Source organism: Pinus tabuliformis, chromosome 3_1 (assembly GCF_031772625.1).
Source record: "Pinus tabuliformis cultivar Carrire ecotype Pingquan chromosome 3_1, CPIR1, whole genome shotgun sequence".
NCBI lineage: Eukaryota > Viridiplantae > Streptophyta > Pinopsida > Pinales > Pinaceae > Pinus > Pinus tabuliformis.
Genome location: NC_142301.1, coordinates 836,665,448 through 836,680,383, shown reverse-complemented (window position 1 = coordinate 836,680,383; position 14,936 = coordinate 836,665,448). Strand labels below are relative to the sequence as shown.

The following is a 14,936-nucleotide window of genomic DNA, read 5'->3' as shown; positions in this document are numbered from 1 at the left end:
CCTCGAAGTTTTTCCAACATTCCAAAAGTACCAGCAGCAAATCTCAGTTAATTTTATGAAAATCACAAGATGGAACCTCATACAATATAAGTTGGAAGTTGAAACAGACACCATGGCCCATAGTTTATCAGCTTACTACTTGGACCTGACTTAGTGCTTGAAGTCTTGAACCCTTATATAAACTCAAAATGATGCTTGCTGGGTTGTATTGTGCATGTACAGGTTGTGGTATATGTTGTAAAGCTTTTGCATAAGATAGTAACCTTTAGCATAGAATATGGATTTTTTATGGGAACCTTTCCCCTTATCTTCACTAATTACAATCAGCCTGCATCTACTTTCCTGCATCAACCATTGTTTTATTACCCTATCAGGCACATACCTAGAGAATCTGCGACCCCCCTAACCATAACCCATTTTCAAAACCTTTTTTAAGTCATCCAAAAAATCTTGCACAGGTGAATGTCAAAGTTATCACAATAATATGTCAGAAACACTTGTCGTTTAAGTTATCCCTTGGCTTATAAATGTCCATGTGACAAGTGTAATATTGCCCGTGGTTTTATATATCATAAGCTCATATCACTTGATCATTCTTGAAAATTACTTTGGACAGAAAAAAGTTTTCTCAATATCAGGAAGCTCTGTCCCTTATGCGCTATATAGTGTTTGGGAACTGGTGCCAAAGAAATTCACCAGATTAATGTTTCCAACTCTTCCATTATCAGCCTACCTCAGTTGCATGCCTCACTGCACGTCCCTACCAGGTCAAATGGCATAATCAGCACCAACAGATTTAGACTGGGAGCCAACTGCAAAATGTGGGTAAATGCATTGGGGTTTCCCTGCAAGTCTTTGAAAGGAATATCCTTCAAATTGCAAGCCAGGGCAGAAATCTGACTAATTCAATTAGATAAGAAGTCAGTGATAATATGATTTGGATACAAGATTCATCACTCATTGCTTTCAAACTAAGATCCACCTGAACACTTGTTACTGTAAATATGAAGATTCACCTGAATATACAGATCTTGTCAAAAATGGAATTAAAAAACCTTTTTTGTACAACCAGAGACAACCTCTTTTGCATCACTTTACTTTGTAACATTTCCAACAATATTGTGTATATCTCTAAACACTGGCACTTTCAAGTACGCAAAGATTGGTATTCAGAAGATGATAAAGATTCTAAAAATAATTCCATAATTTGGAATGCATAAGAAAGTCAAAAAGATTTTAGCAGACCCATAATTTAAGAATACTACACTCACAGACAGCAAAAAACTGAAAACAAGAAGACACGTCATTCACACCTGCATGTCTGATCCTCCCAACAAAAGCAAACATATATTAGAATGCATTTTACTGAGCAAAAATCACAAAACTAGAAGATACATCATCCACACATGCATCTCTAGTCCTCTCAGTAAAAGTGAATATCAGTGGATACGTATTTGTAATAAGCTACCAGAACTATGTTCACAAGTAATTGCATACAAAACCAAAACATACATGTCAATAACAAGTTTGATAAGGACACTAGCTGCTACATCAGTGGTCTCCACAGCCAGCCTTCCAGTCTGATTACTTAGCAATGAGGACATAGGTGTCACTGTATTGGTATTTGCCACAGATCCCTCAGAACAAACAGCAGATATAACCTCCTCAACTTCACCAGTACTCAACCTCAAAGGTTGTTGTTCACTGCACAAAGAAAACAGATACATCCAATTTCAATCATACCATTTAAGATTTGACCATACTAAGTAAATGCAGAAGATCAAGCTTGCTAGATGCTTTCACAAATATCAAAGATGATAGAGGTACCCAATCAGGCTAATTACAAGAAAATTTCCACACAAGATAGTTGCTAACACTAAAAAAATTTACCATGCAATTCTAACTTATTAAACAAGAGGGACAAAGCATGTGCTTAGAAAAGCTCCATAGGTATTAGTTATCACAAATAATCACTAGTTTGTCACAAATTAAACAAGAGGAACAAAGCATGTGCTTAGAAAAGCTCCATAGGTATTAGTAATCACAAATAATCTAGTTTGTCACAAATCATCCTAAATCAAGCATTTATCCAGTAAGAAACGTGTTGCAAAACTTTGGTCAGCAAAAGATAGCCAATTACTTTTAGCAGAATGGCAAGTTTTTCCCTCTTTTTGTTATATATAAATACTGACTTGCAGCAACTTAAAACCCAATACTGCATCAGATAAGAAGCAAAACTGCATGTGTTTCCAAGAGTCACTCTCTGGCTTCTATTATAAACCCCTATGGGAGTTCCATTTCTGCTCTCTAGAAACTACCAGCACACATATCAAGTTCACACCCCATGCCAGGTATCTAGAAATGTGCTTTGCAAACAGCCTGCCTGAAGATATCTTGATCAAGGTGGCAGGCATGGCCTCAAAGCAAAAACCATATCATGACCAGGTAGCTTCTACAAGCATATTGTACCTCAAGTATGGTCACCTGGGCAACTTCCTGCCCAAATCGAAGTTTGATGACTGTAAAGTATTCCAAAAATCCTCTTGGAAGGAAGCTTCAAAAGCCGAATCACAAACACACTTTGCGCAAATGTGCTGAGGAGCATCATCATCTGATAAAAATGGCAGTCACCACCAAGGATGTGGAACTCGGAGGTAAAAAACCACATGGAAACAAAAACATTGCAGAGGGAAGTGGCTACCGTGGAGCAGACCATATTGGCTCCTTTCCCTTGTATTCCTTCAAGGAAAAACGGTGGGAGGGCTAGAAGTAAAAGGTAAAAATGGGCACCCCTCCTAAGGGTGCCTATGAAGAAAGACGCCATATTTTTCAGTGAAAATGGGAGCAATGTTCACATTGGATCAAACAGTTTCAGCCCTGTAGAGATGAACAGTAACACAGCTAAGAAAGGAAACCAGCAGGATAGATTGAAGAATGATCCTTTTTACAGCAGACAAACAACCCTCGGAAATCAAGGGAACTGAGATTGTATAAGTTATATTAAGATAGTGTATACTTACTGTTAGTCCCATCTTCGTGTTTAGTGCCCAAAAGGTATCGATAGAAGTTAAATCTATAACTCTCTTTTCTATTCTAATGAAAAAGCAGTTTTGTTTTTGTTAACCAAGAGCCTGAGAAGTGAAAGGGCCTGCTGACTGAACATGGAGTGCACCCATCAAATCAGGATCACTTATGAGAGAATGCACAGATGCTTAGGCATTGTTGTGGTACCGTTTGAGGTTCAAAGGGAAACAAACAACATTCTGCCCAGGGACAGTTATTGCTGGCTTGAGAAAATGCCAGTCAAAAATCACATACACTGCAGAAACCTGCCATCATTTCAGAAAGTACGTTTCAACAAGAAAAAAAAAAAGCCAGTACTCTAAGGAATGACAGTCCTGCTAATGTAGCTTAGTCACTGATAGAGATAAATACTGTCACTGTCGTTATTGGGTTTCAGGTTCAGAGGGAAGCAAAAGTCACCCTGCCCAAGGGCAATCATTGTGGGCCTGAAAAAACTCCAGATAAAAAGCACAGACAAGGCAGAAAATAGCCATCATTTTAGAAAGGGTGATTCAGCAAGAAAAAATGTTGATATGCAGAGAAATGACAGTCCTGCAAAAGTAAAATAGTAACTGGTAAATGTCAATGTTGTCAGTGTTAGAATATAAGTCATTGCCATCAAAGATGGAAATGGAAATAAGTCAAATGTCAATGTAAGCGGAGAGAAAAAAAATTGTAACCTAAGTCTATTAAAATATAAATGTTTTATGGAAAAGTTTTTTATTCAGTTGCTTGTCCATTAAGTTGTTGGAGAATGCAGTAGGGCAGGGCAGCTATTAATTCGATGTCTCCTTAACCTTAATAATTGCCTGTGAACTTTATTTATCTTCTTGTATTTCTTTATTAGATAATTTTCATCAAACAATTATCAAGAGAAAAAACAATAAAGCCAATGGACACAAATATTAGGCTCCATGCCAGGGAAAAACCCCTCCAAGAGGAAAACCCGGAAAGAATCTCCTCTCTTCTTATAGAATCTGCTTCAAATGACAAAACCAAGACCACGTCCTCCACCAAGCACCAAGTCAGCCCTCCGAGAAACTCTTCCAATTAGGCCAAAGATCAACAAAGTCAACAACTTTGACCCCCAACTTCGTTAGAAAATCAGAAAGACAGAAAGATTTTCTTATTCTTGATAATTACTTGTGATGTTTCTTGTTCTTACGATTCTTTATATCTTTTTTCTTTTAGTACATCAAGCAATTACCAAAGCAGCAACACATAAAACAATAGACACCAGATGTAGGCACTATGCCAGGGCAAAACACCCCTCGAGGTGAAAACCCAGTCAAGAAACCCTTCCTTTCAATAGTATTCATTTGAGACTCTTCACCCTAGACACAGACTAGACCTTCCCTCCACACCAAGTCAGCCTCCCAGATCTTCGACCCCTTTCCAGCAACTTTGACTAAGCAGCAACTTCCAGCAACAGTGAAACTTGGAAGACTTCAATCTCCCAATCTAGGGAATGAAACAAAGAGAGAGGCACCAAAATTTCATTTTTTTCCTTCTCCTTAGACTTCCCCAAACTCACACTTACTTTGGCTTCCCGGCAACAAACTTCGCACTTTTTCCAACTACAAGAGATATCGAACTTCTTGTGAGAGAGTGTGTTCCAAATGAATTCGATGTGCTTGTATTTATAGGTTCCATGTGAGGTCGAATAGTGCCCTTAAGCCGACTTGATCTCTTCTAGGCCAACTTGGTGTAGACAATACATAAATCATATTTGACTCAATACTTAACCTTTTTACATGATTCAAAAGCCCAAGAAGGGTCTCTTTAAAAGTACAATGACTCTATTGACTCCGAATAAATCCTAGAAGTCCTCAATGGGGACTTTGACCTAAAACATGGTGACCCAAGCATGAAACCCATGCTTTAATAAGTCACAATAATAATAATAATAATTCTTTTCTTTATTCTTTTGACAAGTACATTACAAGATGACTCAAATACATTAAATAAACATTGAACCTAGTTACATTTTCCAACACTCCCTCTTTACTAGGGAGGTATTCATCATATACAAGTACAAGGAAGATCTCAACTATATCAACCATGAAGAAATTTAGGCACCACAATGCCATGGACTAGATTATTGACCAAGGCAGTCTATCCAATGGTCTCTCAACAATTTAGGCACTACAATACCCCAGACTAGATTCCTAACCAAGGCAATCTATCAATGTTCCACGGGGACTCACCCCACCCCCTAGGGGTCTAGTTTCCTAGCTCCCCCGCGCTTCGAGGACTTGGGGATGAGAAGGGGTCATTTCCCCACGCTCCCAAAAAACAGGGTACGCATGGGGACGTGCCAGGGGATCGTTTCCCTATCCTGAGGAGTCGTTTCCAAAAAGGGGGACGAGGGGTGTCGTGGGGGGTTGAGGGGGAGCGAGGGGGGTCGTGCAGGGACGAGGGGGCGCGAGGGGCCCGATTTTTAAAAAACTTTTGGTTTATAACTAAAATTTAAGTTAAATTTTAGTATAACTAAGTTTTAATATAACTAAAATTTAACATTTTGATTTGGCAGCTATACTATTACATAGAGTTTCATTTATGTTTTTTATAAACTTAGTTCATGATGTCACCCTCACACCATTTGCTCCTCACTCCTCTCCGTCGAGCAGCACTTTCACTCCCCCCGTTGAGTAGCATTCCTCCCCATCGAGCAGCGATCCACCGTCCATCGAGCAGCACTCCTCCCCGTCGAGCAACAGTCCACCGTTCAAATATAACTAAAATTTAACATTTTGATTTGGCAGCTATACTATTACGTAGGGTTTCATTTATGTTTTTTATAAACTTAGTTCATGATGTCGCCTTCACACCATTTTCTCCTCACTCCTCCCGTCAAGCACCGTTCCTCCCCGTCAAGCAGCAATCCACTGTCCGTCAAGCAGCACTCCTCCCCGTCGAGCAACAGTCCACCGTTCATCGCCATTCAGCCTTTTAGGTCCGCTTGCAAGTTGTTGCTAGCTAGTCGCCATTCTGCTGGAGCCTGGACCCTGGAACACAAGCAAGGAAAGCCACCGTTGTTGCAGCTACAGAAGCAAGCATTCAAACACCTGAACATTGAACCTGCCTGAACGTTGAACCTGCCTGAACGCTGAACCTGCCTGAACGCTGAACGATGTCCAGTGTCACCTGCCTAAATGCTGAATGTTGCATCTCTGGTAAGTACCCACACTGCTGTTTGTAAATTTTTTCCATTTTTTTTTGTAATTCTCAGTCCTATAGTTGCATTTTATATTTTTTTTTTCATTTTTCTTAAACTTGACTGTGTTTCTAAAAAAAATTAGAAACTTGACTGTTCTTTTCATTTTTTTTTGTAAATTTTAATTTTTTTAATTTTTTAGACCCATGTTTTGAGTCTTGGTTGTGTTTTAATTTTTTAGGTTGTGTTTTTTAATTTTTTTCCAGTTTTGGCTGTGTTTTTCAAAACAAAAAAATGAAACTTGACTATTTTTTTCATTTTTTTGTAAATTTTAATTTTTTTAAATTTTTTAGAACTTTTGACTGTGTATTAAATTTTAATTTTAATTTTTTCTTGTAAATTTAAACAAATAAAATTAAAAACAAACAAACAAACAAACAAAAAATTCAGTGTTCAATGTGTGCGTTGTAGCTACTAGCCTGTGTATTAGTCAGCCTATGTAATGTTTTTAAAAAAAAATTATTTTCATTACAGGTTGCAACCTACATTTTGATTTGTCATTCAACTTGCAACTTATAACTATGAGTCATAGTCAGACTCCTTCTGGGAACAGTGACAGTGACAACAGCTATAGTGGTAGTGAGCCACAAGATGCACAAGAATAAGTTGAAAGCGGTCACAAGGGAGCAAGATACCATAATAGGCACGGTGTAGATTCTGGAGGCCCACCAAGAGAGCTGGAAAAATTTGCAAAGGGGACATTTAATCCTCTAAAACCACTTCTAATCTATGCAACCAGACTGCCGAAAAAGAATCCAAAAGTTGGTGGTGGCTCACGTGATTAGGTCTGCAATTTTTGTGGGCATCACTTTGTTGACAGCTATACCGGGGTGAAGCAACACATTTTGGCTATTACAGGTAAAGGAGTCAATATGTGTCCCTCAAAGACCCTGAATTCAGCTCAAAGAGAGCAACTTTGGAGGCTAAAAAGGGTAGCAACTAGAAAAGGATTGTTTTCTAGCAAACATGTTGATACATCCACAAATATTCCTCCATCCAGTGCTTCATCAAAAAAGACAAAGGTTTCTACTAGTGCATCTTGTTCTTGTGCAATGGGTGGTACAGTGTCTGAGATGTACAACATTCTAGATCGAGATGACACAGATGATGCAATTGGCAAATTTCTTTTTACCAATGGAATTCCCTTCCATGTTGTTCGTTCTCCTTATTACAAGGAAATGGTCCAAGCAATTGCAAAAATAGGGCCTTCATATGTACCACCCAGAGAACATAAATTACGAACAACAATTTTAGATAGACAAGTGTCCAAAATTAATGTGCAGAAAGAGAGAATGAGACAAACATGGTTGAGGTTTGGTTGCTCTATTGTTATGGATGGATGGACTAGCATCCGAAAATGCCCACTAATCAACATCATAGCGACATCTTCAGAAGGTCCATTCTTTCTTAAAGTTGTTGCCTGTTCTGAAAAGCGCAAGGATGCATTTTTCCAATTTGAGCTCTTTGAGAAGCTATAGAAGATGTTGGGCCTGATAGTGTGGTGCAGGTGACAGATGCAACAACAGTTTGTAGATCAGTTAGGTTATTGATTCAAAACAGGTATCAACATATTTTTTGGACTCCTTGTTGTGTGCATGCACTCAATAATGCACTAAAGGGCATTGGCAAGATTCAGTGGATATCAAGATTCAGTGGATATCAAACTTGGTGACAGCGGCAAGAGATGTGCAGATGTTTATCTGCAACCACCACACCTACTTGGCTATGTACAGGGTTCACACAAGGAAGGAATTCCTCAAGCCCACTGATACTAGATATGCTAGCTATTTTCTCTTATTGGAGAGGATGATAGAGGTACAAGCACCTCTACAATCCTTGGTTGTGAGTTCAAAGTGGGGAAGGTGGTCAGAATCAAAGACAGACACAGGGAAGAAGGTCACGCTTCAGGTGTTGGACAATGATTGGTGGGCAGATTGTTCTTATTTGGTGTCATTCTTGGGCCATATTGTGGAGGTCATTTGTTACACTGATTCAAATGCTCCTAGTCTTGGAGAAATCTATGAGACCTTTGATAGCATGTTGGGTCGTGTGAAGGTAGCTATTCAGCAGAGGGAGCCCTCATTAGAGTTCTATAGTTCCCAGATTTGACCCATCATTCAGCGTAGGTGGGATCGCATGAATACACCTTTGCACATGGCAGCGTATGCATTAAACCCAAAATGGTATGTTGAGAGACCTGGGAGGGTGCCTCTTATTGATGATCCAGAGGTAAAGAATGGCTTCCTAGATGCAATTGCAAAGATGTACAATGAGGAGGAGGGGTCAAGATTTCGAAGACAGTTTGTTCAGTTTGCATCTCTCTTAGTGGCCCCTTCAACACACGTGGTGCTCGAGCAGATTGCATAGATCTAGCCCAACATGACCCGATTGGTTCGTGGAGGATGCATGGGGATGGTGCTCCAGAGCTCAAAGATCTAGCTATGCATTTGTTGTCTCAGATTGCTAGTTCCTCTGCAGCAGAGAGGAATTGGTCCACATATAGCTTCATCCACTCTATCAAGAGGAACAAACTTACCTCTAAAAGAGCGGAGAAGTTAGTTGATGTGCACAGTGCCCTACATCTTGAGATAGGAAGACCGCTAAGTATTTGAAGGGACCAGCAACACGATGGGATGTTGATCCAGAGGATGATGCACAGGTAGATATGGAGGAGAGACTTGATGAGAGACAAATGGGGTTGGTTGGTGTGCCACTTAGCATGTTTAAGAATGCTAGTGATTCAGATTTAGATGGTGATATGGACCATATGGTTGATCTTGATTTATTCATGCAACAGCTAGATGTGGAGATTAGTGGGGCATTACCTTGAGGCTTGAGCAAAATTATGCTTGTTTATCTTTTGATATGTTGATGTTCTTATGTTATTCTGACTCTATAAAATTTTGACTCTTGATGTATGGTGTATCAGACTTGACTTTTATAATTTTATGTCAATATTCATTGTTCAGTATTCAATGTTCATAGTAGAAAGTGGAACATCAATATGGTTTAAACTTTAATCATAATGTATGATGTATCATTATAAATTAGAATTTTAAATTTATTATTATATGATATTAGATAATGATATTCATATCAATGATCATGCTTTGCAGCTTTTCAATTCAAACCCAATTGTCATAGTGGACTCAATTTATAAATTATATTTTATATTTATAAGTTTTTAAGACCTTGACGTCCCCCCACGTTTCCTAAAAATTGTTGGGGAGCTTTTGCAAGGGTCACTCTCGCATATCCTCACTCCCTTGCTCCCTCGCCCCCTCGTACCGGAACCTTGTTAGAACATTGCAATCTATCCAAATGGGAATAAGGTGGACTCAAGCTTTCAGACCCTCTAGTTACCATCAGGCTTACTTGCTAACCACCAACCCAAAGATCCAGGGGTGTATCCAAAAACAGAGCTCTATAATCAACACCACCTTTCCAACTTCGGGACCTAGAAATCAACACAAAGTGTCAGCCAGAGGTCCTCCCAGGCAATGCTTCACTCACAAAGCCTCAATATCCCTAGATCCAGCAGATCAAAGATAACCAATCTCTCCCAATCAAACTGATTGGTAACCAACATGTTATCAAAATCCTTCGAGAGATTTACTTGTACAAACACAACCCCAATCAATAATATACTTTCATATGTGCATAATCAAAATACCAACCTTCGAGATCTTCTAGAGGACTTGATGTTGCTTCTTAACTTCCCATTGTTGATTTGGGGTAGCATCGGATGTGCTCTAGCCATGAAAATTGGTGAAGAGGCTAAAGCATATGAGATCTCCAAGACCCAGAAATGGTTTGGGCAGATTCTTCCCAATTTAGGAGATATTAAAATAATTAATATTTTTAATGGAGTTCCTAAGTCTAAACTTAGGAAAAATAAAATATTAATGGATATTAATATAAAACTGGGTTGGAAGGTTCCAAATGACATGGATCAAGCCAAATCTAATCTTAGTTGTTGATTAGAGATGTAATCTCGGTTGTTAAAGGACCAACAGGAAAAGTATAACAGGAGGCTTGAGGGTTAGTTGGAGGAGACACAAAATTGATCAGTCATTCGATTTTCTAGAGTAGGGTTTGTTAAGAAAAGTTGAATCAGTGATCAGTTTGCAATGAGGGGCAGTGAGTATTGAATAGAGAGGCAAAGATAGTGTCGAGAGACCAACGCAAAAGCAGAGAGGCAGCGCAGAAGCCAGAGCAGGCCACACAGAGGCTAGCTGAGATAGTGCAGAGGCTAGAGGGCCTGCGTTATCCACGCAGAGGGCAGCAGGAGTGACGCAGAAGGTCGTAGAGGCTACGCATTGCCTCAGAGGGCTAACGCAGAGGGTTTTGAAGCTGACACAGAGGCCAAGAGGGTTGATGCAGTGCTTCAATTGTGTTGGAGAGGGTTTCGTGGGGCAGATTTTCTGAATATCTGCTTCCGAATAGAGAGGTATTACTGTCGGTTATTTTTCTCTATCGGATGAGCCACTTTGGCACCCAGTTGCACTCAAGGATAGACTGCATAATAAAATAAACCCTCAGAATTGTTGCATCGCTTTTCCCGCATTGGGTTTTTCCGGGGATGAGTTGTCCAAAAATAACTGTGTCACTTGTGTGTTTGCTATTTCTTTCAATTGTTGATCTATAGATGGTTGAGACTGTATTGTGTTTATTTCGATGTTTATATCTTTAAATAACTTGCTTGTAATTAACAAGTATTTGAAATAAACCAGAAGAATACAGATAAAATTTCTAATAGGTAATACTTTGAAATTTCAACATGGTATCAGAGCGTGGTAGCAGATCACAAGAGAGATGAAGGCACCAACTAAAACAGAGCATTTGCAGCAAAAACAATTGTCCCGAGCGACAGAAGTTGTTCCTAGCAGAAAGCGACAGAGGAGGGTTGACGCAAAGCGAATGCATCATCAATTCGGGCCAAAGAGAGGTCAGCGCAGAGGCTGAGAAGGGCAGAAAAAGGCTGACGAAGAGCCACGTAGAGACCAAGAGGGTTGACACAATTGGCTTGGGAAGAATTTCAGCCAGTGTCAGGATTGCGCAGAGCCTAGAGGCTCAGTCCTTCGGTTGTTGGGGCTTAGGAAATTGTAGGCAGTTTGCAAGGAGTGACGCTGGTGGGGTGTTGTGGGCAAAACAGTACCTAACAGGGCAAAACCAAGGTAGAAGGAGTAGCCACCGAGGCGGATTTCTAGCCAAGGAATCCAGATTAGTTTTGTAAGTGCATACGAGATCAGAGTGCAGCGACTCGACAGTTGGCAGGCAGATTTCCAGGAGGGAAATCGAGACTCAACGTGAGTTTAGCAGAGAACTTCCAGACGGGAAGTAGCAACTCTGAGGGAGTCGAAGAGAGAACTTCCAGAGGGAAGTAGAGACTCAGAGGAGTCGTAAGGAGGAGCAGAGAGATGGCCATGAATGGGCTGAGGGATCAAGACAGGCTGGACAGGGCATCCAACTTTGTGGTCTAGAAGGCCAGGATCCTGTCCATTCTAGATAGACATCGCATCAAGGCCTTCGCTTTGAGAACGGTGGCTATCCCAGTTGACCTGGCTATAATGAGAAGTACGATGAGGCAATGGCCAAGGCGAAATGTATCATCCTTGATGGGGTCAAGGATAAAGTGGTCCAACATATTGCCGAGAAGGAGACGGCAAAGGAAATGTGGGATGCCTTGAAGACATTGTACCAGCATAATTTCGTGCAGAGGAAGATGTTACTTGAGAATCGGTTGCGGTCATACCAAATGCAGAAGGGGGAGCATATAGATCACTTCCTCGGGAGATTGAGGGAGATCGGGGACCAACTGACTTCCATAGGGGCCACGCAGGATTAAGAGTTCATGGTGAGGACCGCTCTAAACGCAGTCTCAGAGGAGTGGGAGACATTTGTCCAGAGCATACTGGGCAAGGCGAATCTTCCAAATTCGGAAGAATTGTGGGTGGCTCATCGCCAAGAAGAGATCACACCGCTAAGCAAGACAAGAAGTAGCAACAAAGGAGTCTAGATCAAGAAGGAAGAGGAAGAGGATGCAACTCTAGAATCTGTGGGGGAGCAGGAGAAAAGGAAGGAAAAGGACCTCTCCGAGGTTAAATGCTTCAACTGTGGGGAACTGGGTCATTATGCGGACCAGTGTCTCAGTAAGAAGAACAAGGGAGAGGCGTCTGACTCCAAGGCAGCACCAGAAAGGCGGAAAAGGAGGTAGAGGAGGATGATGATTGTGCCATGAGTGCTCATGTACCTCTAGAGGAGAGGTCGGGAGACATCGAGCTGTAGTCAGGAAGAATACAGGCGATGAGGGGCAAGATCCTTGAGGTACCTAAACTCTTGGATTATACCTTGCTACGAGAGCCCCGAAAAGAGAGTAGCAAGACTGGCGGATATCGGTAGAAACGGATGTGGATGAAACAGTAGAGAGTGCTATAGTGCAGTAGTCCCATGTAGCGCAGAGCTAGCAGGCTGCAACAATGCGAAAGTCACAAAGGAGGTTGCAACAGTGCAGGATGGCACAGAGAGGTTTGCAGTGGTGCAAGAGGCAAGGAGTTGTTGCAGTAACGCAGAGGCAGTAGAGGGAGCACGTGATAGCAGCAGAGAGAGCCTCTGCATCGGGAGTATTTCTAGCCTGATAAGGATGTCAGTAGTTGGGTGGATCACTTACTTACTTCACAGTAACTGAGTTGCAATGCAGTAGCAGTTAGCAGTAGCACGATGCAGCATGATGAGAGGGTGTTGCAGTGTAGACGTAGTGTTGGGAAAAAGGACCAACAGCAGCATGAATGCAGAGGGAGTTGTCGTATGGATGTAACAGTGGCAGTGGCAAGGCCATGGGCAGCAGTGCAGAGGATGTTGGGCGGGGAGGCCTAGTGCACAAGTACCGGTGTCGTATAATCAGAGTGATGCTCAGTGTGGAGTAGTACAAGAGCATAGTCCTCGCTAAGAGGGAGTGTTGATTTGGGGTAGCATTGGATGTGCTCTAGCCATGAAAATTGATGAAGAGGCTAAAGCACATGAGATCTCCAAGACCCAGAAATGGTTTGGGCAGATTCTTCCCGGTTTAGGAGATTAAAATAATTAATATTTTTAATGGAGTTTCTAAGTCTAAACTTAGGAAAGACAAAATATTAATGGGTATTAATATAAAACTGGGTTGGAAGGTTCCAAATGACATGGATCAAGCCAAATCTAATCTTAGTCATTGATTAGAGATGTAATCTCGATCGTTGAAGGACCAACAAGAAAAGTATAAGAGGAGGCTTGAGGGTCAGTTGGAGGAGACACCAAAGTGATCAGTGATTCGATTTTCTAAAGTGGGGTTTGCTAAGAAAAGTCGAATCAGTGATCGGTTTGTAGCGAGACGCAGTGAGTACTAGACAGAGAGGCAGAGATAGTGCCAAGAGACCAACCCGGAAGCAGAGAGGCGAACGCAGAAGCCAAAGCAGGCCACACAGAGGCTAGCTGAGACAAGGCAGAGGCCAGAGGGCCTGCGTCATCCACGCAGAGAGCAGCAAGAATGACACAGAAGGTCGTAGAGGCTACGCAGTGCCTCAGAGGGCTAACACAAAGGGTTTTGAGGTTGACGCAAAGGCCAAGAGGGCTGACGCAGTGCTTTAGTTGTGTTGAAGAGCGTTTTGTGGGGCAGATTTTATAAATATCTACTTCCGAATAGAGAGGTATTACTGCCGGTTATTTTTCTCTGTCGGGTGAGCTAGTTTGGCACCCAATTGTACTCAAGGATACACTGCATAATAAAATAAACACTCAGAATTGTTGCATCGGTTTCCTTGCATTGGGTTTTTTCATAGACAAGTTGTCCAAAAATAACGGTGTCACTTGTGTGTTTGCTATTTCTTTCAGTTGTTGATCTGTAGATGGTTGAGATTGTATTGCGTTTATTTTGATGTTTATATGTTTAAATAACTTGTGTGTAATTAACAAGTAGGAGAAATAAACCAGAAGAATACAGACAAAATTTCTAGGGTAATACTTAGAAATTTCAACACCCATAGTAGGACTATCCACCGAATCTTCGACAGAAGATTCCTCAATCATACATTTTTCTTTCCTACTTCATATGCACCAACATATTCTTCAATCGGATCCTGCTTTCCTACTTTCAGCAGCAACTCAAAATGCATTCTCCAATTTCCTTCTCTCACGCATGGCCTTCACTAAGACTTACGGTTGTATGTCCTGGTATAGTGCATGACAAATGGAGTAGAAAATTGTATCCGTCACTCCCCCTTAGTCAGAGAAGATCTAATCATTCTTGTACAAAGAATATTCTCAACCATCCTCTTATCCTAAGGAGATTTCATCCAGGGTCCTTCTTAACTTAGGGAGTTCTACTACTTCTTTACGACATCAGAGTCATACATCATGCTTATCATATCAACTTTACTTGACAATCATCTTCTCCAACTTGAAGATAATGTACCTGCACAACTTAGATAGCAAGTACAACCAAATCTATAGAAGCATGAAGTTAGCCATATCATAATCATGGAAGCATTTCAACTTTATACATATCAGATACCCAAACTTAATTACAAACAAGAGACATATACTCATCAACATCTTGCTAGGGACTTTGTCATAAACACTAGACTACTTCATAACAACTTTCATTCCATCTAGGGTTTCAATG

General features: G+C 40.9%; 1 protein-coding gene across 4 annotated transcripts in view; it reads right to left on the bottom strand.

Moving 5' to 3' along the window:
- The window catches only part of LOC149190093 (uncharacterized), a 230,443-nt gene that overhangs the window by 113,175 nt on the left and 102,332 nt on the right, over positions 1 to 14,936 (bottom strand). For all 4 annotated transcript variants that reach the window (XM_089412035.1, XM_089412032.1, XM_089412030.1 and 1 more), the window contains exon 7: positions 1,513 to 1,704. In XM_089412035.1, coding sequence (XP_089268161.1) covers positions 1,513 to 1,704 — 192 coding nt within the window. The remainder of the gene's footprint in view (positions 1 to 1,512; positions 1,705 to 14,936) is intronic.